The sequence below is a fragment of the Rissa tridactyla genome, chromosome 1 (genome assembly GCF_028500815.1).
Source record: "Rissa tridactyla isolate bRisTri1 chromosome 1, bRisTri1.patW.cur.20221130, whole genome shotgun sequence".
Classification (NCBI taxonomy): domain Eukaryota; kingdom Metazoa; phylum Chordata; class Aves; order Charadriiformes; family Laridae; genus Rissa; species Rissa tridactyla.
The window spans coordinates 151610428-151637327 of NC_071466.1; the positions used below are offsets into that span (position 1 = coordinate 151610428).

The 26900-nt window shown below is 39.1% G+C and overlaps 1 protein-coding gene across 24 annotated transcripts in view; it reads right to left on the reverse strand.

Moving 5' to 3' along the window:
- The window catches only part of CACNA1C (calcium voltage-gated channel subunit alpha1 C), a 489873-nt gene that overhangs the window by 433726 nt on the left and 29247 nt on the right, over positions 1-26900 (reverse strand). The window contains exon 1 of one of the 24 annotated variants that reach the window (XM_054201697.1): positions 7948-8416. The exons of the other annotated variants lie outside the window; for them this stretch is intronic. Coding sequence (XP_054057672.1) covers positions 7948-7996 — 49 coding nt within the window. The 5' untranslated portion in view covers positions 7997-8416. Of the gene's footprint in view, positions 1-7947; positions 8417-26900 lie in introns of those variants that run through there. 24 annotated transcript variants of the gene reach the window in all.

Here is a 26900-nt window from a genome sequence, read left to right on the forward strand (position 1 = left end):
AATGTCATGTTCAGTCATATTTAATTGTTTTTTCCAAAATACCCGAAGGCAACCATCCACATCATGGGCTGAAAACCTGAGAAATTTAAGATAAATAACAATACCATTTAGAGAAGCATATTTTAAACATATCATAAAGCATCCCTTAAGGTTAGATGGATCTCAGACAGTATTTTCTTTAAAATAATTAACTCTTAAGATTTATGTACAAGATGCAAAGAGAGTTCCCATGGGATTAGACAGATTTTTTGGTCTCCTTTCTGGGTCTGGTTTGCAAACCATTAAGTCTCCAGTCACCCTTAAGAATGACTTTATTTTAATCTTCTGTCTTTGATAAAAGATGCAAATTTTCCCTCCCTCTTAACTGTGCTAAGTTTGTTGGTGCCCGAATCAGGAGACTGATGAATCTTGTGGATTTCTTTTATTTCCTTACATGTGCCATGTTAAATAACCTTTCTCCCCCTCCCCCCAGACAAGGTTTTAACTGGTACTCTGATAACTCCTCCCAGCTGTTGAAGGAGATTCTACTTGCTGGTGTCTCTTTATGGATTCTGAATATTTTGCCTGCTGAGACAGCCACTGTGATTTAGAATTTAATATCTGGGATTAAAAAAAAAAAAAAGAAAAAAGGAAAATTGCAGAAGTCCTCTACAAATACATGGTCTTAGCATTCCTATATACGCTTCTAACATCCCATAGAACATCCATTAACAGTTTTCTTAATTTTCTTTAGTCAGCAGGGAAAAAGGAATCTAAATCAAGGTTAGGACCCTGATCTTGTTTGGATTCAAGCCCTATAGTCATCAATCCCATGGTGATTTTATGTATGGGTATATATATCCCAACAGTAAGTATAATTAGATTCAGCGAAATGTTTGTAAATTATAGGAGGATTCATCTATTGACTTGATACGTTAACATGTATTGGAACATTAAAGTGAACAAGTGATAGATTCGTACCTCCTCATCATTACATGCACTGGTTTCCATCTCTAGCCACAATTCTGCATGAAAGCTGTTCTAGCACGGTGCAGGGAAACAACCCACTCAGTGTGTCTGTCAGAGCAATTGAGACTCCAGGCTTGTCTCTCCTCACCAGGCAAACTACTCTGAAGCTGGTGCAATGCATTGAGGCAAAAGTCCCTCAAGTCCTTCATCTCAAAGTTTCAACAAATGGCTACCATGTCTGACTAAACACAGAAACGTGGCTGCAGTTTAGCTATCAGCTGACATATGTATATTAGCTCTCCATCTTAAAATATACAGATTTAAATATACAAATTAGATACTAGACAAAATGTGTTGGGTTTTTGTTTGGTTGGTTTTTACCACAAGGGTAGTTAAACACTGCAACAGGCTGCCCAGTGAGTTTGTGGAAGCTCTGTCCTTGGAGACATTCAAGATTTGACTGGTCGCGGCCCTGAGCAACCTCATCTAATTAGACCTGTTTTGAGCGGGGTGTTGAACTACTTGGCCTCTGCAGGTCCCTTCCATCCTACATTATGATTTTATTTAATCCCTGCTCCTTAGAAATGCAGTTCTTTGCTGTGAAATGCATACCAGTGAGAGCAGTGTCTCACAGAAATATCCTTTCCAGGAAAGATGAATGTGGAGGTGACATACAGAGGAGACCAGCTTCAAAGCCATCATCACTGGATTCCCCTCAACCTAAGCTTCTCTTGAGGATGAAGTGTGCTAATAATTTTTCAGCTGTAGATCACAATAATTCAACCTTGATATCTGGACAACTGCCAATATGACAAATAAAGACAAAACATGATTCTATCAAATTTTCTGTCACCTTCCACGATACATATATTCATCTGTTGTCCCTTTTTTCCCCCCATCCCCCATTGACTGTAAAATTCAACAATCCAAAGCATAGAATCTCTTATGTTATATTTAGGTTTCTGGGAAAAATTCAGCACAGCCTTTTCCTCTGGAAATCTCTGTACACAGTACAGATACACCTGTGACTTTTACAGTTGAAAGAGAGCTACCCTGAGCTTCTCTCAAGTTCTTGATGAGGTTTATAATGTTCTCATTACTTCCCATCCATAGAAACTGACAGAAACCATTTTAAGGACTCTTTCAAACAAAGATTTCTATGTACTATTGACTACACTCTGATTTATTCCACAACCTTGCAATAGCAACAGGTGCCCTTGTGGTCATACAATTTCATTGCTGTGTTTCAGAGCTCCCAACAGGGTGACTCCACCACCAAAAACTACAGTTGTGTCTGGCAGAAGCACCATAAGCCCATGGCCATGCTCTCCTCACAGAAGACTGACTGTGACTTCCTCCGCCATAAGAAAAAAGAGAGCATTTTTTTTTTTTCCTCATCCTTCTCTATGTAGCTTAAATGCACAATGACGCTTTTATTCCAATAAAGTAAAAATTATCTAAAAATGGTAAATAATATTTTTTTAAAAAGTTTCCATTGGTAAAATTACAAGAAAAAAATGCCAATTTTATGGTAAGTAATATATGAACTATATCAAAAGGAAAAGTATTCAGTGGCAACCAATATGTCTGAATGCTTAATAATGTCTTCTTTTCTTAAAATTAATGATGCTGAAATCCAGTAATAAACATTTTAATTAATTTCTCTCATATTCATCTCACCCCCACTACCTAAATAAAAAACATCATTTCAGACAAATGGTTGACTCAAAATATATTGGGTTTGCCTGCAGTCTTAAAAAAAAAAATGATAGGCAATTGAACCATTTAATAACATTACGTTTTGTAAAGCATATATCTGCCATTGGTAAAAGCTTTCTTCAGTGTTGATCTGATTTGTTGTTTTCAATAATTTAAGAGAGACTTTTACTGCACATAGTCACATCTGTTATGTTGGTTGAGAGACAATAAATTTAGAGAACACATTTACTCAGAAGAGATCTTGTATTTGCAGTTCCTGAACTTCATGAGTCTGTTCCTTGAATTAATACCTCAAAAGGGTTAAACAAGACAGTTCCTAAGTAGTCAAATAGCCATGATGACAATTTGAACACACACACACACAAAAACCTGAGTGATTACCATCCAGATGAATCCTATTTTAAGCATGGATGTAGACCCATTTTCCACAAAATTCAAAGAAAGTAAGCCAAACCTAAGCATACGCGATAATATTGCTGGTATACAACATGTTCGCTAAACTGAAGTGTTTTGAGGAAACAAAACAAAAAGATGAGGACAAATAATTCAAAGTAAATATCTCAGTAGGATAAGTTAATTCCATGTGGTAAGGGTGCGTCACCTCTGCTGTAGTGAATTAGACAAATGTAATCCCCAAAACATATTTGATTACAGAGCAGAGATGCAACAAAGAGTGGGTCATAAGGGTGTCTTGGTTGCAGAGAGTACACCAGCTAGGTCTTCATAAGTAAGTGTTCACGATGGCAGAAACTCACAGACATCAAGAAGAGCCAGTCAGCAGGAACACTGATGATGACCTAACCCAAATTGGTCTCCACGACTGAAGATAATTTCAAAGAAAATCTTTCAAAAGTATATACTTTAAATTCCATGCCTTTAGCAGGATACTTAAATGCTCCTTTTAAGGACAGGAAATGGTTGAAAGCACTTGAATACTTTTCTGAAGACTCTACTGGCAACTTTCACAAGTAAATGCAGTGCAGTGCACTGCATTATGCAGAATATTTAAGTACTGTTATTTAACATTATATTAAATATTTTTATATTAAACTACTATTTCATATTATATTGAATTAAATACTTAACGAATGTTCCAAGTACTTTGAGGTAGAAGATCATACTTTATAAAAACAAACATTTATTGTTAAATCAGTGGAGGCTGGAATTTTAGTGTTGCATTTTAAAACAGTGATTCAGATTTTTTTCCCCCAAAATCCTGAACATAAGCTGTTTCAAACCGCTTAGAGGTATTTTCTATGCCCCACAAGTAACAACTATTCTGACAAACCTTTACAGCAAAATGAGAGCACAAAAACAAATACTCAAAAATGAAGACTCCATTTGCTAATCTGATCGCTTTGTCACCATGGGAAGAGAACGGTTTCTCCTACACATAAAAGCACTGTCCAAAAAAAAAATACAGGAAATAAAATTGGCATTCTGAAAATAGAGCAGAAAATTAAAGCAAATATCCAATAAATTCTAGTCCGTATCTCCAATGGTTTTGTCTTGTAGCACAGCATGAGACAGATTTCAAGCCTTCAACTGAAATCAGCTGTGAAGTGTACACAATCATCTCTGTAGTTATACCTGCAAAGTTAAGGGGAATATTTATGGGTTTGACTCTCACTTCAGGTCAGAAAATGCATTAGGGACTATGCTTGTGACTTGACCCTCTCACTATCAATAGGCTTCTGAGAAATAAAAGGAATACTAATTAGTTCCTAATTTAACAGATACAAAAGATACAAGGACTATGAAAAGAGTGTCTTACAGGAAAAGATTTCAAGAACAGAATATGTGCGGGTTAGGAAAGGAGGTTGCAAGAAGACCTAATTATGGTTGACAAATACCTGAGGGGGTTCTTTTTTACAAGCAGCAGGTAGAAATCTGTTCAAAATATGCAATAAGGACAAAGCCCAAAGGTATTATATGAAATTGAAGGAAGGGTAGTTCAGACATGGTATCAGAAATGGCTTTTCACTCAGAGGATCATTACTATATGGAATAAGTGACCTACCAGGGGCTCTTCAATCCTAATGAATTTTATTTCGGGATAGATACCTATCTATCAGTGCTACCTCTGGCCTTTCCTCCTGAAAAGCAGGGGATGGATGAAGCAGACCTAGAAGCGTCTTCTGCCAAACCCCTCTGGAGCGCCGCCAGGACTCCTGGCTCCGCAGCCCTGTAGTGCCACCTTCTGGGAGAGGCAGTACTGGGACCCCCCCACCCGCTCTCCCTCCCACCTCCACCTCATCCCTGGAACTGAGAAACACAGCAAAACTACTGGTTTTGTTTCATTTCCTGGCTGGTCACCAAATCTCACTAGGAAAGATCCCGCCGAACGCCAGAATTGCAAGCAGAGAAATTTAACTAGATGGTTAAACTGCGCTTGAGATTCAAACTTGCAATACCAGAGGCCAGGTTGACTCACCCAGCTCCCTCCCTTGAGAGGGCTATAAAACGTGGGTTTGCAAACTGATTTTCCATTTTATATTATGGGTGCAAGTTTTCAAAATATTATGAGGGAACACATTAAAGATGCCCATCTAGGATTCCACCTAGTCCCACATGTGCATTAAATGTGATGTAGTTAGTTTTGAAGGCTTTTTCTGATGCCTGTCGAGTGGTTTTTTAAAATTTTCTAGATAAACACATGCTCTATGGTAACAATGAATAATTAATTGTTATAAAAATGCATTCCATTGTGTAGCAAAAATAAACACTGAACAATATCTCAGCATCAACAAATAATACTATCAATCAGCTCCCTTTTCTTTGTGCAATAGGAGATTGCAATGAAAACGCAGTAGACTTACATCTACCATCTAAAAAAATTAGTGAAAGATTTCAGGTGAAAAGAGGTGATCTTTTGGTGAAAGATTTTCAGTGTACAAAAATCATTCAAAAGCATAAAACAAGTATATTACAAACCTACCTAAGTTTCCAGTTAAGAAGTCAACAAAGCACTTTCAAATACACTTCCTCTTCCCCATAATTGCCACAATCTAACCAGTGGCCTCTAGCATGCTTTATTTATTTAATTTTAAGTAAGCCACTATTACAGCAGCTCCCCTGCTGCCCAGACTCCTAAGCACAAGGCTGTTCAGGTAGGCTTATAAGGGGCTAACTGAGAACAGACATGTGCAGAAAGCAGCTGCCAGTAGAGGCCTAGTCACATCACTCACATTTCAAGAACAGACACAAAAATTTGTCTTGTATCAGTAATACCTGGAACAGTCACCTTGTTGCCAGCAACTGAGGAACATACAAGAGTAAGGCACTTATCCAAATCAATCTCTCCTCTTATAAGCAAGGAACAAACCAGTATCACAGACCTAGCTTTGCCTTCTACTCATCTTTTTTACCTCTGCCTTGCAAGTGGGAATCTGTGGTTGCTTTAATTACTCCATTCCACGCTGTGATTGGTTTGGTCCCATCTCCTTGCCACCAGTTCTCTTGACTACTAATCAATTTAACCTTTCAGGTGCTGTTTGCACAAAATAAAAATAGATTGTAAATAAATGGCAGCCCGAGCACTATCAGGGAACAGAACTTTCTTCCACCTGGCTGATTTTCTGTTTGGTTTAGAAGTTGTTCTTTCACCTGGGAGTAATGACAATCCGCATCAAGAGACAGATGCAAAACTGTTCCTCCAATTATATAATCACTGCAGCTGATAAGGAGGGAGCTGGATTTAGGTTGCCATAGCGTTGGCATATTGCTATGGAGGCTGAGCTCTTCGTCCACTTTATCAGCTCTGACCTGGGAAGAGCAGCCCAATTACGCCTGCTGAATGCATGTGCTGCGGACTTGCTCCCGCTTGGAAGGAGCACTCCTGATCAGGGTCTGCTTCCTTTCCCCTCCCACCTCATTTCGATAGAGTGGCTAGGGGTGGGGTGCTGGGGTTTTTTTTTTGGTTGTTTGTTGTTTGTTTTTTTTTCATTTTAATCTGTATTTAATCAGAAGGAGGGTGGTGTCATCTCTGAAACCGCTGTCCCTCCACCATTAAGGGCTGCCACAGTGTTAATACACCTCCCCAGCCGCACCATCACCTGCCAATATGGGGGGGGGGGGGGCACCTAGGGAGCTCACCGGGGGTGGGGACCCTCTCCAGGCCTCTGTCCCCACCACTGCCTGGGCAACCTCGCATCCAAAGCAGGTGGCCCATCGCAGTGGGTGGGGGCTCGCTTGCAGGCAGGCAACTTGGCCCTGGCCGAGGAATGGGCTGCCCTGCAGGTCAAGGCCGGGGGCGAAGGGGGGAGATGAGGAAGAAGTCGGCCGCGGCTGGGGGGTTTTGCTGGGAAGAGAGAAGCAGCCCGACAGTCCGCTCCCGCCGGAGCACTGCTCCTCTCTCGCCGAGGGGAGGAAATGGCTCTGTCTGCTCTGCAATACCGACGTGTGTGTGCAGCCAGGGCTGGCGGGGAAGGGAGGGGAGGGGGTGACAACATGCAGGTAACAGGATAAAAATAACTTCAGGGACGGCAGATAGGGGTTGGGCGGGGGAGGGTGGAGGGAGAAAGGTTTCTGGAGTTTGGACAAACAAAGTTTTACTACAGGGAATACCGGGGGACGTTTGCTAATGCCGAGAAGCAGCAGCACGGGTTGGTATCCATGATGCGAGCGACCCTGAGAGCAGCTCGGCTGCCCCAAGTAAAACCCAACTTTAATTTAAATACAGGCACTCCCCGGTGTCCCTTATTCTCTCAGTACGTGCGCTTGTATGGTGTATATGTGTGTAAATAGATAATTCCCCCTTCCCCTCCCCTTTCGTGTGAGAGATTAGAAATAGCGTAAGAGAAGGGAAGGGCTCCTCTCCCGGTGTCTTACGAAGCCGTACCCAGATGGGGGTTAGGAGGACCTGGACGACATTAATTGAGAAAGATCCCCTAATTCCGGCCGCACTGCGAGGTAATCTCCCTGTGACACTGACGAGCGGGCTCTTCCGCGGCTTCGCTTAGCCCCCGGCCACAGCGCGCAGCCCCTCCGCCTTAGAAGACGACGACGGCGACTTAAAGCAACTTTTCTTTCACCGGGGTTTCCTATGAAACACCCGTTCCCCGAGGGGCTGCGGGGGTCTCCCTGCAGCACAGTCGGCTGAGGGGAGCTGTGTGCTCCGAATGGGAAGCGGTGTCAAAGGCTGTCCTCTGCCCCGGCCCCTCCGCCTGCCGCTGGCTGTGGCAGCGGCGGCGGCAGCGGCTGAACTGAACCGAGAGATTACGGACAAAGGCTAGGGGAGAGAATGGTTGCTAGATCCTCGGAGGTAAATCTCAGGCTTACCTTGATGGTTTTCTTCTGGAATGTACATCCTCTTGTTTTCATTGACCATTTAAAACGAGTCCAGATTAATCCCTCCGAAAATCGGCTTGGTAAAATTCAAGGAAGAATGGAGCTGCAGAATTTCCCCTTTTATTATTACCTGATTCCCATTATTGCATCAAACACCAAAAACTGATCCTTTCCACTACTGCCTCCTTTAGTGAAATTGCAATGCATCCTCAGTACATCCGGGCCCCTTCCAAGAATTTAGCACAGCACCTCTGGCTGTTAAACCATAAAAAAGAACAGGAAGGGGGGAAACGAGAGAGAGGGAGGGAAAAAAAAAAAAAAAAGGGAAAAAGCAAAAGCATCCAGGACAAACCTCTGAGGGTTAAATGTCTTTTTTAAAATCCACCAACTACAAGAGTAAGAAAAGGAGGAAAAAAAAAAAAGAGAGAGAGAGATGTTCAAACGCTGCTGCTCCTCCTCTTCAAAGCCATTCTGAGCGCGTTGTGTTGGCAGGGAGCTGTTTCTGCAGAGGAAGAGAGCACAGTCCCAGCCCCTTACTCCCTCCCCTCCCTCAGCGCGCTCGCTCCCCGCTCTCTGCCCCTCGCCGACAGACAGACACACTGAGCGCTTCCAGATGTTCCAGCTGCGGCGGCTGCACGCAGCCCCCCGCGCAGGGCGTTAGGAGCCGCCGGACTTGATCTGAAAGTTTAACACGCTGCCTCGCCTTCACTGCGCCTGCTGAAGCCTTGCTACAGACATGACGTCAAGGAGGCGAGCTGGAGCCGGCTGCCTGGAGAAGTGGGGGGACAGGCGAGGGGAGAGCCGGCGGGGCCGGGCCGGGGGTGGGGGGGCGGTGGCAGGGTGGCACAAGCGACACAGCGCCGGGCTCGCCGGCCGCCCGCGCCCAGCACCCCCCACACACCCCGCGGGCAGCCGGCGCCGCCGTCCTCCGGCCCCGCTTCGATCCGGTTTCTCAATACTGTGGGCTCTGCCCTGCGGTTCCACTACGGAATGCGACTGTGAGCTGCATTTCAAGGAGGACAATATCATTTGCCGAAGCGTTGGGTACCGGCGGCATCGTGTTGCGAGCGTTTAGCGAAACGGCAGAACGGGCTGCGGCGGTGCCTGATGCGTTACGAGAAGGCAGATACAGGCAACGGTAGGCAGGCAGCGGAAGAGAGAGAGATACCCGGGGATAAGTTGCACAGACGAGAGGATGCACAGATGTTTAAACAGATTAATCAAGCTAGGATTTGCAAAATCCTTGGTGGAAACACCAAAGTGCTCCGCTGGTATCCCACCACTTGCCTTAATTACGCCTGTCGTTTGGCCCTCTATAGTTGAAGCCTCCGCAGAGAGCAAAAATGACTTCTTTAAAACGAAATGCGAACTGAATGCCGTACATGTTAAATGTATCTGGACTCTCCGAGCTGCCATGTTAAACAAGAGATGCAGAGTTCAAAAACGCCCCTCAGGAACCACTGCAGAAACTGCCACAACCTGAGAAACTAACCCCCCCTGAGTCACATGGGGGTGAATGTCCACAATACCCTGCCCTACCAGCAAAACCGTGGCTGTAAATCCTCATGGTAACAGAGTATCCATTTAACACCACATGCATGCAATGCTGTATTTGTGGAACTTAAAACACAGTGGTTCTTTCCTTTCAAGTGGCTTTCCGTTTCAACTAGAAAAAGAGTATTTTAAAGTTGGCAATACCCCTATAAATGAATTACTTTTGAATGAACTTAGTGCCTTCCCTACAGATGGATTTCAGTCGGATGTATCAAATATCTTCCTCTTTTCGAGGCTTTCCCCCCACCACTTTAAATGAGCTGTCTCTCGGATGGAACTTAAAACATAACAGAAAACAACACCACCTAACAGATTTAGGCAAAGAAACAAGAAAACAACACATCCATTTGGAACTACATGAAAAACTGGAATAGATGTAAAGCACTTACCAAAAACTGTATGCAGCCAAAGTACTTGTCCTAAAAAAAGGTCATTTTGGTTTCTAATAACCACTGATCATCACAACTTCTGCGTTAGATGCTATTCAAAGGGTAATTCACCAACAACATATTGCCATTGACAGCATGCAGAGACGCAGCTTTATTTCTGACTCAGGAGGAAGAGTTCCTCTGAGCAATTAAAATACTCTGTCCTCTAGTGCCTAGTTTTTGTCTAATAATGTCACATGCACTTACCCTGTTTAACTTTCCAGATCAAGCAAGTTCGCAGCTAGAGGTGGAATGGCAATATATTAGCTTTCATTTTCAATACAAGTTACCTTTTTCTTTAAAAAAATGTCCTCCCTTCACCATTATAAGAACGACTGATCAGCAAAACCTTCACTACCTATATTTGTTGTGTAAATATATATTTTATTTTTCTCCTTGTGACCACAAATCCTTGCCATTTTGGATTGTGTTAACTCCATTTTTTCCAGCCATGAGTCAAACAAGAGTTGCATGATTCACCCTTGCATGGACATAATCTCTTGGGAAGTAATTAAGTGCATGCTGATCACTCTTGTACAGAAATCAAACACCAGTGGGGTACCCGTAAATATTTCTTTTGCCCTTCTTGGGTCACATTCTCAGATAGATAAGGATTTATATACAGTATTAGTTAAACAGCTAACATCCACATAGCCTTGCTTTATGCCAGCTCACATACATATGCAGCCACATACACAAGCTGTCCCTGCCACCTACAAAACTTTTTCTCTGTTCTATATCCCTCTCTCTCTGCCAAGTTCCCACAGTGGGACACAAGTTGGGCCAATTACCAAAAACCAAATACAGAAGAAAAATAGAACAAGAAACAAGAATATGAGCTGGCATTGATTTCTTCAGCATGAATAAAATTTTACTATAGCTTGAGGTTTCCTTACTCAGCAATTCTGATGCAAATAATTTTCTATACAGAGAAGTGGAAAGAAACTGATTGTAGGATTAAGATGGAAAGATCCCACTAATGAAGAAGAATCAGGTGACATAAGAGTGAATATCATGCCTTCCTCTAAAGCATTTCTTCTGTCAAAGTACACTAAGAAGACGTAGTTCAGGAAAACAGGTTTGACAAAGAAGTGGCATTTGAAGTGAAGGTGCTTGTAAGATTTTTTCTTAATAATGCAATTACTGAAATTTATATTTAATAATAATTCTTGCAGGAAAGAAGCCAAGGTGTTACCCTCCACAGAAACCAGGAAAATTCGATTGGCCTAAAATTTCTTTCTTTCCATTCTTTACACTTCCTTTCCATTTTTCATAGAAATTCTGCAGAAGGGATTTTTTTAGGGATTCCAGAGCAGCACTTTGGAGACTTCAGGAGGGACAACAGCCCTTCCCTGCAGGGCCTCTGAATCCTGAGCTCTCGAATCAGGTACATTCTGGGCCAGGATTCTAAAAGCAAAGGGTACAGCCTAGGTGAATTAGAAGGCTATTTTTGAATGACGGATGTTCTGAAAGCTTTAAGGCCTTCTGAAGGGGGAGGATACTTAGCCTTCTTCAGAGCTAGATCCACACACACACAGCCCAAAGATGAGTACACAAGTGAGAGAAAGATCTTAAAAGATTTATGAAAGATTTCTTCTTTCAATACAAAAACAATTAGAAAGTTCTTAGTCCCTGAGTGATATGGCAGCCAGCAGATTTAGAGGTAAGATGGACAGGGTAATGATTGGACACGAGGGTATCTCACACCAGATTGAATCCATGCTTGTAGACTTCCTCCAAGCAGATGACTATAGATTGGACAAATGATCCAATGTATGTTCAGCCTTAGACCAGCTCTAAAGTGGAGATACTAGTTTTCTACGCCACAGGAATGCTAGGAGGAGAAAAATTGTTCTGCAAGTGCTCTGAGAACAATAGTAATGAGGGCCATATAAAGCACCAAGACAGAGATTTCCGAGAAACAGCTATTTAAAGTTACAAAGTGTCAAAGATGATTTGTAGGGTGCATAATGTGAACATGCAACAGTCCATTCTGCATGTCAGGAATTTTTTTGTTCTGTGTACAATGTAGTACTCCTTCCCTCTTACCCAGCCATATATAGAGTACACTGGGCACAACAGCTTCTTCAAAATCCGGTATCAGAACCCACATCCATCTTCAGAACAGAATTCTCCCAAATTGGGTGTGCAGGAGAATTTCTCCTTTATTGAAAAAGGAAGAATTACTGTCATGCTGTATTTAAAGATGGGGTTAGAAAGCAATGGGATAAAAACAGACAAGAGCACACAATAACTCTGTATTGAGATACTTTTATAACTTATAAAATTATTTGAAAGGCTCTTCTTTTAAGCAGTCTCAGTACTTTTTAAATGATCTAGGGGTTTCATTGGGCCTACTCCATAAGTTATCTAGCTATCTAATTGCAGTAGATTACGTTCACACGATTTTGGCAGTAATGCCTTTTACTATAAAATAACAAAGTAAATTATTCAAAAGTGGAAAAGAAATGTATTTATCCCCAGAAATAGTATTAAGGCTCACAATACAAATGTGATTCTTTCCAGAGCCAGCTCAGAGAACCAGTGCCAGAGCCCTTTATTGCTTTGCTGAAAGGTATTTTTTTCCCCCACAGATTTAAGGTTTTGCACCTCCGCCAACAAACGGAGAAGGCTTCCCATAAGAATCAGCACTTTCTTGCACTGAAAACTATGGGATTTTTTTTTTCTCACTGTTTTAAATAAATGAGCTCTAAACACAGTGCAATCTTTGCACGAAGCCTTTGACTTTCCTTTTTTCAAAGGTTAACATGTCAATAAGTCTGGTTTCGGTCTAGTGTTTGTTTCCTTCAGAGCATTCAAACCTAAAGTGATAGCCTGATTAGTCCTGTGTACATTAAAAGAATCACCATGCCATACCTGTTCATATCTATGAGTATGGATTTCTAAAAGTGTTCTATATTTGACTTTTTTTTTGGTTGCTTAATTTTAATTGGAATGAAAGCAATTGATAGTCCTATCTAAAGCTATTCCAAGTGTGGTCAGGAAACTGCAGACCTTTCAAAACTATCAGCTAGCTAGAACACAGGAGACTTTCTCGAGAAAAAAAGAGATCTGGGACAGAAGATAAAAGGAAAGTTGATGATCAGGGTTTTAGGTGATTTCATTTCTTAAAATCTGTAACAGTGCCATTTGCACAGGAACTTTTGAAATTTTATACAGTCAGAAAGACTGATTTTCAAAGTCAACTTGGAAAATTTAGTGGTATTTTTCACATTGAAATTAATAGGAGTGGTTATTTGGTTTTGAAATGTAAGTCATTAGCTTTTACATTTGTATTGAAATGTCAACAAGCAACTACAAAAAGTTAGAAGGGAAATGGTAGGATTTATCAGGATATTTGTATGGTGTACTAAAGCATATTAAGGCCTAGTATCAGTAAGCAATAGAAAATATTAGATCAAAGGAGGAAAAAAAGAAATAATTAAATAGCTGATAACTGGGTAGGAAAGTAGCTAGTATTTAGAATAAACTGTCATTAGACTGAGAAGTAAGATGAAATTGATAGCCTTTAAGTCCTATACCCAGCTCTGGGGCCCCCAAGATAAGAAGGACATGGACCTGTTGGAGCAATCCAGAGGAGGGTCACAAAGATGATGAGAGGGCTGGAGCACCTCTCCTGTGAAGACAGGCTGGGAGAGTTGGGGTTGTTTGGCCTGGAAAAGAGAAGGCTCCAGGGAGACCTTATTGCGGCCTTCCAGTACTTAATGGGGGCCTACAAGAGAGATGAGGAGTGACTCTTTATCAGGGAGTGTAGCGACAGGATGAGGGGTAATGGTTTTAAACTGGAAAAGGCTAGATTTAGATTAGATATTAGGAAGAAATTCTTTGAGTGTGGTGAGACACTGGCACGGGTTTCCCAGAGAAGCTGTGGATGCCCCATCCCTGGAGGTGTTGAAGGCCAGGTTGGATGGGGCTTTGAGCAACTTGGTCTGATGGGAGGTGTCCTTGCCCATGGCAGGAGGGTGGAACTAGATGATCTTTAAGGTCCCTTCCAACCCAAAACATTCTATGATTCTAAGTAGGTTTTGATTTTCTAGACTGCAGAAGCTTCTAGAAAGTAACCTGGATATGTGAAAGTGTCATTTTCTTCAAATCTCGCTAGTTATCTTAGCTTTCAGCTGTGACCTGTGATTTCAATAGGTGGTAGCAGTAGTGATTTTTTTTTTAATTTCAACTGCAGAAATGAAAGAACTCACCATTTATCCTTGTAAATAGGTGATTAGTGTTTCATGATTACTATGTGGCATTGTATGAATTCATGCACAAATTTCAAGTCTAGCAGCAAACAAACGCTCGAACACAGTGAAACAACACAATAGACATTTATCCCAAGTAGTCCTCGTTCCAGCGGGGACGGGGTTAATTCTCCCCAGGCTCCGGCAGGGACACAGGTATTCTACCCCAGGTGAGCCATGCCCACTCTGAGCTGCCAGGGGAGGGGGCAGCAAGTCGCTTCTGGGAGCGGGCAGGGGTGTCCGGCTCGGGTTGGTGAGCGGAGGTTACTTAACCGTGTTTGTGTATTTCTCTGTCCGTGTTTTTGTTGTTGTTTTCTTCTTCCCTTTGCTGTTCTGTTAAACTGCCTTTGTCTCAACCCACGAGTTTTGCCTTTTTTTCTTCCGATTCTTCTCCGTATTGGGGAAGCCCCAGAGAGCGGCATGTGGTTCTTTGTGGCTGTCTGAGGCCAAACTGCGACACAAGCGAAATATGAACGCAGGTATGCTTATCAAACTTGAAGAGAACTTGTGTCAGTTTTCACTATGCCATCACCATCACGGACACCCAGCCATAGTCCTAATTAGTGCATTGAGGAAGGTCTAACACCTTTCCAGAATTTCAAACAGAAGTAGTCTCCATTCCTCAAAAAGGGAAAAGGTCAATTGTTGACTCCGCCATAAAAGTTTAAGGGAAAGACTTGAACTTAACAAAAAGTGTTGCACTGTTTCTATTTTAGATAAGAAATAATTTGGCCTACGTAGATTGCGATATGTACTGATACAAAGAGATTTAAACTCAGCAGTTCATCATTAGCTGCTGCCAATTAAAAACAAAACAACCCCCCCCACATAATAAAGCAAAATAATTACTGTTAATAATAGCCTAAAATCATCATTCAAACAAAAGACATGACCTAGTAATGTCTACAAGGAGATCTACAATGAAAAAATAATTTTTAATCCAATCAGCCTACACTTTGGCCAAAAAAAAATCATCACACAAACTGTTGAGGGTATCTTAGATACTTGCCACTGCTTACACAACAAAAATGAACAAGCTATTACTATTCTAATCTTCTAACACAGTTCTACAAAATTCTCAGGAATATGTAGTTTGTATCCTGTTTGTAACTAAGCACCATGCATAAGTTAAGATTTAGTGCAAGTACAATGAAGGACTTTTTTTTTTTTTGTAAGGGATGGATTCTTCAAAGAGTAAATTTTTGCAAGCTGTTGAGGAAGTCTTTACAGTCATTAGAAGGATTACAGGGTGTTGGCATTTGGAAACCTCAATGGATCTAATTATTAAACAATGAAAACTACACAAGGTCAAAATAAGAAGGTAATGCAGAAAAATATATTTAGCCAGTACAACCAATTCCAAGTATAAAAATCATAAACTGAGCTCAAAAAAAAAAAAAAAAAAAAAAAAAGAAACATAGGGGTGGGCTATAAGACCAAGTTCTTTCCTTTTCATTTGGCATTTAGTTTTGGAACTTCTAAATCTGCTTTGTCAACATAGAAAATTATTGACAAACTCAAGGAACCCAACAATTTGGAATTCTCACAGATTTTGGAGGATCTACAATAACCACTAATGAGATAAAATGGTCTAAAAATACGTGGTCTTATATATTAGCTGCAGGGAAGACGATTAGATTAATTTGTTAGTATAGTCAGTTACTATGATATTGCATACAATGTCAGGCATTTAATTTTGCACAAGAGGTCTTTCTATACTGAAGGACTAAATTTTCTTAGTAGGTATATCTGGTTATAACCAATCTTTGTAGTTTTCTTCTGGCTTTTTTCATTATTATTTCTCTACAAAATTCAGAAATTCACTCTGACCCAGTGATCAGCTTCTGTTTCAACTGCAGCACTTTTAATTCATGTAATCTTAAAATCTGCTCTACATCTTGCATTTCTCCTACTGCCTTCTGTTAAAATGACTGGTAATTGTGTTTAGCTGAATAATAATTTTGTGGTCAGTTCAAATGTGTGCTAGGTTAAAGACAGCTTCAGCATATAGCAATGTTTGATTTCAATCCCAGTTTCCAGAATTGTATGGCTGCAGAGTATAGTCAGCCCAGGGTTATCTCAGTACCACCTAAACCTTGCATTCAAGTGATCTAAAGCCCTTCTTTGCAAACAGTCCTTTAAAAAAAAAAATAGTTCCAATAGTTTTCTCAAAATAGGTCACTCTATTTCCATAAAAATCATCATCAAAACACCACAAGCGAATGCTACAGAGACCCTAACTGAATTGGTTAAATCATCAACTTTAAAACTGTACATTTCATTACAGTTCCATCTTGACTAATCATTCTCCCAGGACTTCCAAAAGCTCATTTAGTGGGACTTTAGTAGTGTTACAGAAGTTCCGGAAACGTGAAACAAAGTGTTTCAAAGTATCTTTTGCTAGAGAGATATCAAAGTCATTCTGGAAAGGTTCCTGAATACTGTATAAATCAAATCCACTCCAATTGCATGGATGTGGGCTTGCACACAATGGTTATTCAAATAGCTTTAATTTAAAAATTGTTGTGTGGCTATCACTGTTTGTAAACTCCACAAATTTTGCAGAATATTCCAAATACTTGTAGCAATATGTAATGGGTGGTTTTCTGAGTATGTGCCCTCCAAAGCTTCCTTAGATGCAGTGGAAACAAGTAGTAAAATAGGTGAAATGACAGGCAGCAAACTTGCGAGCATTATTTGATTTGAGGGATAATGCAGTAAGGTAAGATTTGAATCAATATTGTATATTTTATATATACATATGTATATGTGTATATATATAATATATACTATATATACATACGTAATATACGTATATATTATATATAGTATACAATATATAATATGCAATATATATAGATATTGTATATTATTTATACATATATAATATATTATATAAGAGATGTTTGCTATGTTTTGCAGTTTCTCAAAAAAATCAGTAGCTTTAGAAGAGGAGAAAAAAATGTTATATGCTATTTAATCTACCCTTCCAGCACACAATCAGAACAGTTTATTTATGTCTCCCCTTTCATTTCTTCCCATCTTTGCTTAAACATGCAGGCAAACAAAATAAAACAAATAAACAACCCTAAAATCTTTACTTACTACTTCCACATGTTCCGAAGGAGTTATTTATATTTCCTTAACATAAATAGTTAAGAGTTCAGTTATTTTATAATGCCATAGATGTGTATACCAGCTTATGAGCTCCATGTTTAAGAGCTCCATGAGACAAGAATGACCAAGATAAGCTCCCAACACACACACACAAGAAGAAGAAACTAACAAACCAACCAAAAAAAAAACACCACCACCACAACAAAAACCATCAAAAAACCCCAAAAACCAACAACAATAAAAAAGAAGGCAATTTTTTTTTTTAATCTAAAAGAAATGCATCACAAGAAGTAAGCTTTCCAGATCAGGTTTAATATCCTCTTTGATTTAGGGTGAGAGTAAGCAAGAACTACAGGAAGACCGCCTTTTGCTGGAACTTAAAATAGTAATAGTCTTACACTGAGACGAAAATTTGCTTTCTCACCAGCTGATCAAGACTACACTATTCTGCAAAGTAACAAATTAGGTGGGTTTCAGAATAGGTTACATCAGAGGCTAAGGCTGTTTGAGCTGTTATTCATAACTCACCCTTCTTCAGAGCACCATGGAATTTTTCAGTCTTTATTTAATTTCCTCTTTCACACTATGGTAAGAAAAACTAATCATTTTTTAATTTCAAAAAAAAAAAAAAAAGGAAAGTTCATGCCAATTACACATATAGCAAGCATATGCAATTGCATCACTCCATTCCTTGCCATTATCCCTCCTTCCTGACCTGTTCTCCTCACTTTTCTGCCTTGTTTTCTTAAATCAGAAAAAAACAGGAGTTGTAAAGAACTCAGGCCTTGATCCTGATCCAGAATTTTGGACATTAAACCAATAAATGGATAAAATACAATAATACTTATCATAAGTAATCTTATAAATTGGGAAAACAGAATAAATGTCTGACCCGATGTCCACAAGCAACAAGCTGTAAAGATAACAGAAGAGGTCACACTTTCCCCTTTTTTCTCTGATTGCCTTTTCAGGAGATGTCCTTTGTATCTCATTTACTTGTGTTTCCATGAGAAAATCTGAGTCTTCTGACAAAAGGAGACAACTGTGTGAGTGAAAGCAAGATGAATATTTCAGATCTAGCTCCTTAATGACTAAATCCCTGAAGAAGTCTCTCTATCCAGTTCCTTAGTTTCTTGTTCTAGAGTTCCATAGCAAAACAAAGGCAGGCTCTTTACCACAGACATGTGACAATGGTCATAAACTAAAACACAGGATGGTCCAACTTGACATAAAGAAAACGGTTTTTCACCCTGAGAGCTCTCAGGCACTGGAGCAAGTTTCTCAGAAGGACATCTGACAAAATTATGCATTTGGAGATATTCAAAGTCAACTGGACAAAACCCAAAGCAACCTGGTCCCTGTTTCAAGCAGGAGTTGGAGTAGGTGACCTCCTGAGGTCCCTTCCAACATAAGCTGTTTTGTTTCCAAGACTGAAATGCCACAATTTTTATGAAACACTGCTGGTGTTTCTTTTATTGTAATCAGTATAAAATGTCTATTGATATACTGCAATTATGAAACAAGAATAGGTGAAACAAAACTGTTCATTCACTTTGAGCTGTACTTTACCATCTTCCTTTAGTCTGGAGGGTACTTCTCATGCGTCAAAGGGACACAAAAAGCTCAAGATCTTACTCAGTTCCATCTGTATCATCATAATGCTAAAGGCTTGATCATTCTGTTATTTAACTGAGTAACTGTTGGACAGAAACAAGGATTCTAAATTTTTTTCCTCTTCAGTCTCGTAGGACAGTCTCTGACTTTTACAATTACTGTATCATCTGCTGCCATCTCCTGAAGAAACACAGTTTGAACTTTGGAGGAAGGAAAAAAAATGGAGGTATGGACATTCTAAGCTTTCTACTGGTCAGTGCTGCCTGTCAATCCCAAAGGAAACGTGTAGTCTGCAAGTTCTAGACTGGTAGAGTTAGAGAATGTAGAATATGAATATTTAAATAATTAAGAGTATTACAGCCCTCTGATTCCATTTCTCTTCCATTCAAGTCTGTAGTGTTTATGGCAATTGCTACCATGCACAACAGGAGCTGCTGGTTTTCACTGCAGCCTGAGGAAGGAACTCTTATCAGCAGAAGCACAACAGTGGAGCTTATGCAGTATATAGCAGAGCAAATTCACAGTACATGGGCTGCACAAAGAGTACCTGATTTAATAAGACATGTGGCTGTTGTTCTAACATGAATAGGCACAGACTTGTGCCCAGGGGATGGACTGACAGATTCATGTTTTGAATATCTGTATTTAGCTGTACATTACTATACTGCTGTTTCGCAGCCTAACTGATGTTTAGACTTGAAAGACATCAATTAATTGAAGAAGGAAGAAACTAGAAAGGAAATTCTGTTCTCAAAATAAAACAGGTTGATAGAAGAAGAATGCTACAGAGAAAACAAACAAACAAACAAACAAAAAATCCTGCTTAGCCCAGCAACTCAAAGACATGACAGTAAGATCATCCTGTCCACAGCCTGAAATGACTCTGTATCTATATTTACACAAATCTTCCTCTTTGTGCTACTCTAGTGCATCAGATAGCTTCAGTTTACCAGAAATAAAACTACAGAAATAGATTTATAACCATATATAAACAATTTTTTCTTCTGTGCTCCTCCAGTTTTAAAAAATCATTATAAAATCATACGGCTATTTTTAAACTAGATTTTTGCAGCTTAACTGGCCTAGCATATCAAAACAATGTAGTCATCAAGAGAGTTACAAAGATAGAGGAACAAGCACACTATGAAAGAATGGCAGATGGTATTATTGTCAAAATGGAAACGGGCTCATGGTCAAGTCTAATCATTCATTGAAAGCTACATCATGCCTGAACTTTCACACAGGAAGAGCACATGGCTTAAACATGTTCAGTGAATCTATTTTACAAATATTACACTGGTGAATAACAATCAGAATCCAGACATGCTCCCCAGTGCATGGGAAATCCCCATACTTTTCAGGAGAAGTAAATAAATGTATTTGCTAAGACCAAACCTATTTCCAGTGAAGCTGTTGAATCTGACAAGATCTCATATAAGAATTATACTGATGCAGGTCAATCAGTTTTACCAAAGTACTCCCAACTTACATTATTATAAATGAGATCAGGATGCCGTTTAGTCTTCAATGGAAGTAAAATCTAACCCATAAAGATGCATCTGCACGTCAGTATTCAGCAAAATGGAAGTGATGAATCACACTCTTGCCCTAAGAGTGACACAAAGGAGCAATCAGCTTGAGCTGATGTTCTGGCAGTAGTTAAGAACATACTCGTGACTCCCCATGCTCTACGTTTCTCAGTCCTTGAGATGAAGCTCCTATAGTCTGCAGCAGCATCAAATACAGTCACTGACGATATTCAGAGCGCCTTGCATCCAAAAAACTTTGGAGCACACAGAAATTGTTTAAAAATAATTTTACTAGTCACAAAGATAGAATTGACATTTGAGTTAAAGCTTCATTTTGAATTAACACCACACCATACTTTGAGACTGGAATTGAAAAATGCCATGTGAAATTATTTAGCTATTGTAAGAATTTTTTCAGAATATAATTATAAGAACAGGAAATTATCTTGGTCCTCTAAACTTTACTAAAAGGTTCAGCGAGCTCTACAATGACCATAAATTGTTGAGCTATCAGATGTATGTTAAGAGTTACAGAAAGGTAGCATACTAGGCAGCACAGTGAAACCCAAAGCATATAGTTTTGTTGGCTCAGTACTTATTCCAGGAGAAGAATGCAATCGCTCATTAGCTTTACTACATCTGGTGTCACCCTGAATTCTACCTGAAGTCTCATTCGATTAATAACTATGACTGATTTTGCTTATTTAGCAAGAGTTCAATTCCTGGTAATATGTCAAGCAGGACTTAAAACTGGACTTAAAAGTTGGACTACTCTAGAGTACAGAACCAAATTATAATGCTTACATAGCATTTTTAATTCTTTAAAGCATTGCAAAGCATGGGCTAATTAATCTTTGGAGCATCTGTGAAGACAGAGAATAAGATCTTGTTCTTTATGCTCAGATTCAACCAGACTAAATTGCAAGGATCTTGGAAACTTTGCTTGTAGCAAAACCATACTTATGGAGGTAAGATCAAATGTAATTTCAAATAAAGCAAGGGTATGTGGTCAATTATGTGTTAGGAAATAAAAAGATGAGTAGGTGGCTGCCTAGCAGTATTCTTACATGCTAACATTCCTCTCTCTATCCATAAATACCTCTGAGAATAAACGTTAAATGGACCCTCACAGAAGAGTATACAGAAGAGTATATTCCTTCATCTCTGTAGTTAAAAAAAAAATTGTGTGTTTTTTAAAAGAAGACTTAAGTTCTATATCAGCTTCCACCTGCTTTTTGTTTTTCTTCCTATACTTAGTGCTCTAGTATACAATAAATATTCTTTTCTTAATAGATAAACCAATACAGTTAGAACTATTTGGTTGTTGAAAGGCAAAATGAATGGTAGACCACAGGGAGTCAAGAGTAAGGGGTAAAAGGTAAATCACAATTTACTTCCAATTAATCTTCTGTTTCCTGTCAGCCGTGACTAAAGGGTACTGGCCATCATTTCCAAGCTGGTGGAGCCAGATGGTGTGATGTGATACAGTTAATATTAATGGTTGCATGCTGCCTTCTCTTGACTAAGCGAGAGTGCTGCTTCACGCTTTTTTGGGGGAGAAGGGTGCGAGCCAAGGAGATCCGTCATTCTGAGGAAACGTGAAGTAGGAATTTCTCTTTGTTCAGACAGGCTTTGTTTTCTATAGTTGGTAACAAAAGTTTTAGGGAGACTTTTTTTCCCCAAATTTTTTTTTTGAGAGTGTTGTCCCAGTACTGGGAATATTTTCAAATATTGAAGAATGTGGAGCAAAACTCCACATCAAAACACATTCAAATTTTTGATTTGGAGATGTGGATAATTGCTGTGAGGGCACTTCTTTCCCCCCCAAGTGTGCTCTAGGATAGTATTTGAAAAGTCAAAGCAGTAACTCACAACAGTTACTCATTTTACTCCCTATCACAGTTTAGCATTTTACAAAGAACGTAGAAGAGTTTGTTTCATTGAGCTGAGAAATACCACAGTATATTACATTCTTTGCCTGAGACTTAAAATAAAAACAAAGGATACTTTTTTACCCTTTCGCTCCCATCAATATATGATTTCTCAAATCCGGAAGCATTTCCAAATGACCCAAATTTGGATACACTTTTGATACTGGAGCACTAATGATTGCCACCACCCTAATATCAGTTGGGCCACGCCCTGCAGTATTTGACATTCATTCAGGTAAAATGTTAATTAACCTAAATAGTGACTTCAAATCAATAATGACTTCAGGATTCCACATATCGTTGCTTTTCATTTTTAGTAAGGATGGATTTTGAAAGTCTATGGGATGGATTTTGAAAAGTCTATGTAATCTTCTCACAGGCAAATAAGGAAACTTTTGATCCTAAATAATCCAGTTTCTAATTTTAATCTATTCTAGAACACATTTTCACCCTAATTTATAGCACTTTGTCGCTGATAGATGGGAATCCCGTCTTTTCATAGTAAGCAAAATTATCTTTCTAATATCACTTGCCTCTGTTTTAATTTGAAAGATCTAATTTCTGTGGTGTATGTTCTGGTAATCAGTATATTTTCATCTTTAAAAAACAGTAATTCAACTATTTGTCTTTGCAACCTCTAAAAAATACAAAATCTTTCTTTTTTCTTTATAACATTTAGTAACAAAAACACTCCAAAACCTAGACTGGAAGAAAATATTTTCAGCTAAATTACACTATCAAATTTCATGCAATTTCTATTAATAATATAAACTAAAATCTGGTTTTGTTTTTCATACTGAAGTGGTACATCTGATCTTCTCAGGCACAAATGCTATTTTTAAATAAAAAACTGCTTCTATAAATATTTCAGCTTTAAACACTCATAATTCAGTTTTTCTTTTTTTACATCTAGAACTGCAGCAGGGCCTTGAAGAGGTTAAACAACGACAAAAAAAGAACATCCACATAATGACTGCTAGTAGCATTTCCCCATGTTCAAAGCAGACTGTCCATAATTTAGAGGACAAGACAAGGTCATTAATAAACATCAGTGAACTGTGTCTGCTTTTGCAAGATCCACATAAAAATAGTGCATCCCTAGGAACACAAAACAGACATAGTAGATTGGTTGAATTCACATCAGAACACACATAAACACAAAAAACTAATCATCTTTTGATGATCAGCAACAGGCTCTGACTCAATTATTTTGCAACACTAGCAGCCCTGTCCTTTGTATAGGGTTAAAAAAAAAAGGAAAAAAAGTTGTTTTGTGACTTTAAACAATTAGAGCTAATGCTAGAGCCAAATTCAGCTTATCATAGACAAAAGTAAAAGACAGCATTTGAACTATTATGGTTTGCACATCTGGCAGAATTGAACCTGAAAAACTACACCGCACATCACAAATGTGTCACAAATTGAATTATTGTCTCCCACCAGAAAGCACGCATACAAAGATGTTTTCCATCACCTCATTTCTTCTGAATGTAAGAAGTGATTCCAGGAGGGACTGTGGGTACCACTTACCTGCAGCTATCTGTGTCAAAGAATATCTACCAAAGCAAAACGCACTCTGCACTCTCCTAAGTAAACTATCTTCAGCTCTGAAAGGAAAAAACACCTACCAAGTGAACCAAGCCATGAGTTATAAGGTGGGGGAAAACTACTGGGTAATCATGAACTCACCAAGTAAAATGTCAGCCTACGAAGGGCCAACATCTGGAAGTTGCTACAAGTGGTACATAAAGGTGCTCCTGAATCATCTACTGTCATAATAACAAAACATTGAGGAAGACAGTGTGGTCATCCTTAATAGCCAAGTGACAACAACTGTTAATCACAGAAAGATCAATGACCTGTGAATTACTCAAGAACTTTGTTATTACAGATACTTTCTCTTATCCAGTAGCTTACTAAACACATGAAAACTGTTCAAGTTCCAAAGGATATGCCAGAGTATACCTTAAAATACACTTTATTTGAATAAAAGAGATCTACCAGCTGTCCCTTTTTCCCCCCACCCAAAAAAAATGCATAACATATTTTATTTTTGTTTCATCAGTACTTGGCACTATTTAAGGTGTCATAATGCATTGCATCTTCTGCATACTTTCTTCTTAGTTTTTCATTGTTATCCCTATTTAACTTTCTGGGTTCAGATGACATTTTAAGTACCATAAAGAAAGACAATTTCTTCCTTAATATCAGTTTCAAGACATATCTTGGCTTAGCCAAGCTATCATGTCCTCCACCCTTTACTTCACAGCCATCACATACAGTTAATAAGGATGTTTGTACTGACATCTCTCTGTCTTTCCCTTCCATCTGTGAGGCACTCTGGAAGCTAGTGTGTTCCCAGCTGAGGGTGGGAGGGAGTAGATTTGTAAGTGCAGGGTAATTTATTATTGAAACTTGCAGAAAGTGAAAGAAACACTTGACATCTCCTTGCTAACTTCTAGTTGTACCTCTGCCTAGGTATATTCCTGCCCCTCCTCTCCCCCCAGAAAAAACATTTAGCCTCTTGTAACACTATGAATCAAATTGATCTTTCTCCCTCCTCTATGATCTGTGTTCCTCCCCTGAAAGATTCTGGTCTCCATGTCTCACAGGGAAAGACAGCAACAGGGAGACACAGTTACAAGAATGAAACCTGATCATGGCATGCATGTGGCTTTCTATAACTACACCTAAGCTTCACATGAGGACATGAAGTCTTCCTGCTAACCTCAGGCAGAAAAGGTCTGACTTGCAATAAAAGTTTTATGGATTTTTGGCAGTAATGAAAGACCTGGGAGAACACAAAGCTGCAAACAGTTTTAATCTTCAGGTAAATTTTCTCATGACGGGACGCAGTGTGCATCACGATTTCTTTGTATTACTTTTCCCAACCACCCACCACTTCATCTCACTCTCCAAGACTGAATTTTGACTTATCTGTTTCATATATTTTGCTAATACCATACAGGCATTTGAATAAACAGTGACAGGGGAAAGCTACGTGCAAGTAGGCCTCCCTTCCTCAGATTAGAAAACTAACGATCAGAAAAAAGATTTGTCAGGAAAGTAACATACATCCTAAAAACCTCTGAAGAAGCCTGAGGATGATGTGGGAAAAATAGTGTCCCTGTAGACGCTACTAATTCACTGACATCTCAATGAGGGAAACTGCATCATTTACATGCAGTACTGGCAATATTTTTACTGGTAAACTTTCTGAATACTGGAAATATTTTTGAAAAAAAATTCTCATTATTTCATCACTAGCAGAAAACTGTCCAAACAGATGATGTATTAGGTCTCTTCAGAGATACTGCATTAATATAGGCAAATCCTTGGTTGTAAAGAGGTTAATAACTTCACCAAACTACATGAGATAAAGAACTACTGAGCTGTGCATAAGAAATAAAAGGTGGAAGAAATTACAAATGAAGAATGATGCTGATCATCATAATAAGAATGAAAAGCAGAAGGTAAACAAACAGTATCAGTGTTGACTTTTTAAACCTATTTCTAAAAGATGCAGGCCTATGACTAAAATGCATTAAAGATTTTTCCACATGAAAATTTTTGCTTGATAATGTCCATTTAATTTGCAGTCAATGGACTCTTTATTTAAAGAAAGGGCACCAAGGGAATCCTCTCTTAGGAGCTATCCAGAATTATTTCCAAGTTAGTCTGTGTGTTGACAAGTGCTTTTCTAGACAACAAGATGTCACAGGTGTTTACAGTTTTCCACTAAGCAGGCCAAAATGACAGAAGTAAATATCTAAAATACTTGTTGATTCAATGACCAGGCACCTGGGCAGGACATGCAGAGCACTACCTACAAAGAAACGTGCGGGTAAAAAAAAAATTATAGATTCTTGTCACTAAACAAGATTTTGTGACTGTGCAAGTAACAATAAGAGAACTAATTCAGAACTTATTGAAGTCATGAGTCACACTGACTTCAGCAGATAATGCATCAGTCCTAAACAAAGATGGAATTACCAAGTTTTTCCTAAGGATCCTTTCAGAGGAAGAGCTGCAGCTTCAAAGGTTAACAGGAAGAACTTGGTAAACTGTTTCATCTCTAACCTCAAAGGTATCTTGCCTCTTCACTCACATTGACCAATTGAAGCCTTTTACCCCCTATTTTTACTTAAAAATAAGATGAATATAGTATTTCTGCACCCCATTGAGATAATATTTGTGAAGTTATTTGAGATCTTGTAATGGAAGAACTGAAAATCCATATTAGTACACATGAACTATGGTGTCACTAAATGGCACCCTGTAATTTGATTTTAATTTTAAAATAGCCCTCTTCTAGACAACATAAGTCCAAAGCAACACTATCACAAGACATTCTTTTCAGTTTTTGATAGCAAAGTTTTAACTGTTTGGAAACAGTTAAACTCAGGTTGCAGGTTGAATTTATTCTGCAAGTTTCTGGAAAAAAAAATTAGTCATCTCTAAGACAAAGTTAAGAAGTGCTTTTTCCTGCAATATTCAAAAATTCATACACTAGGA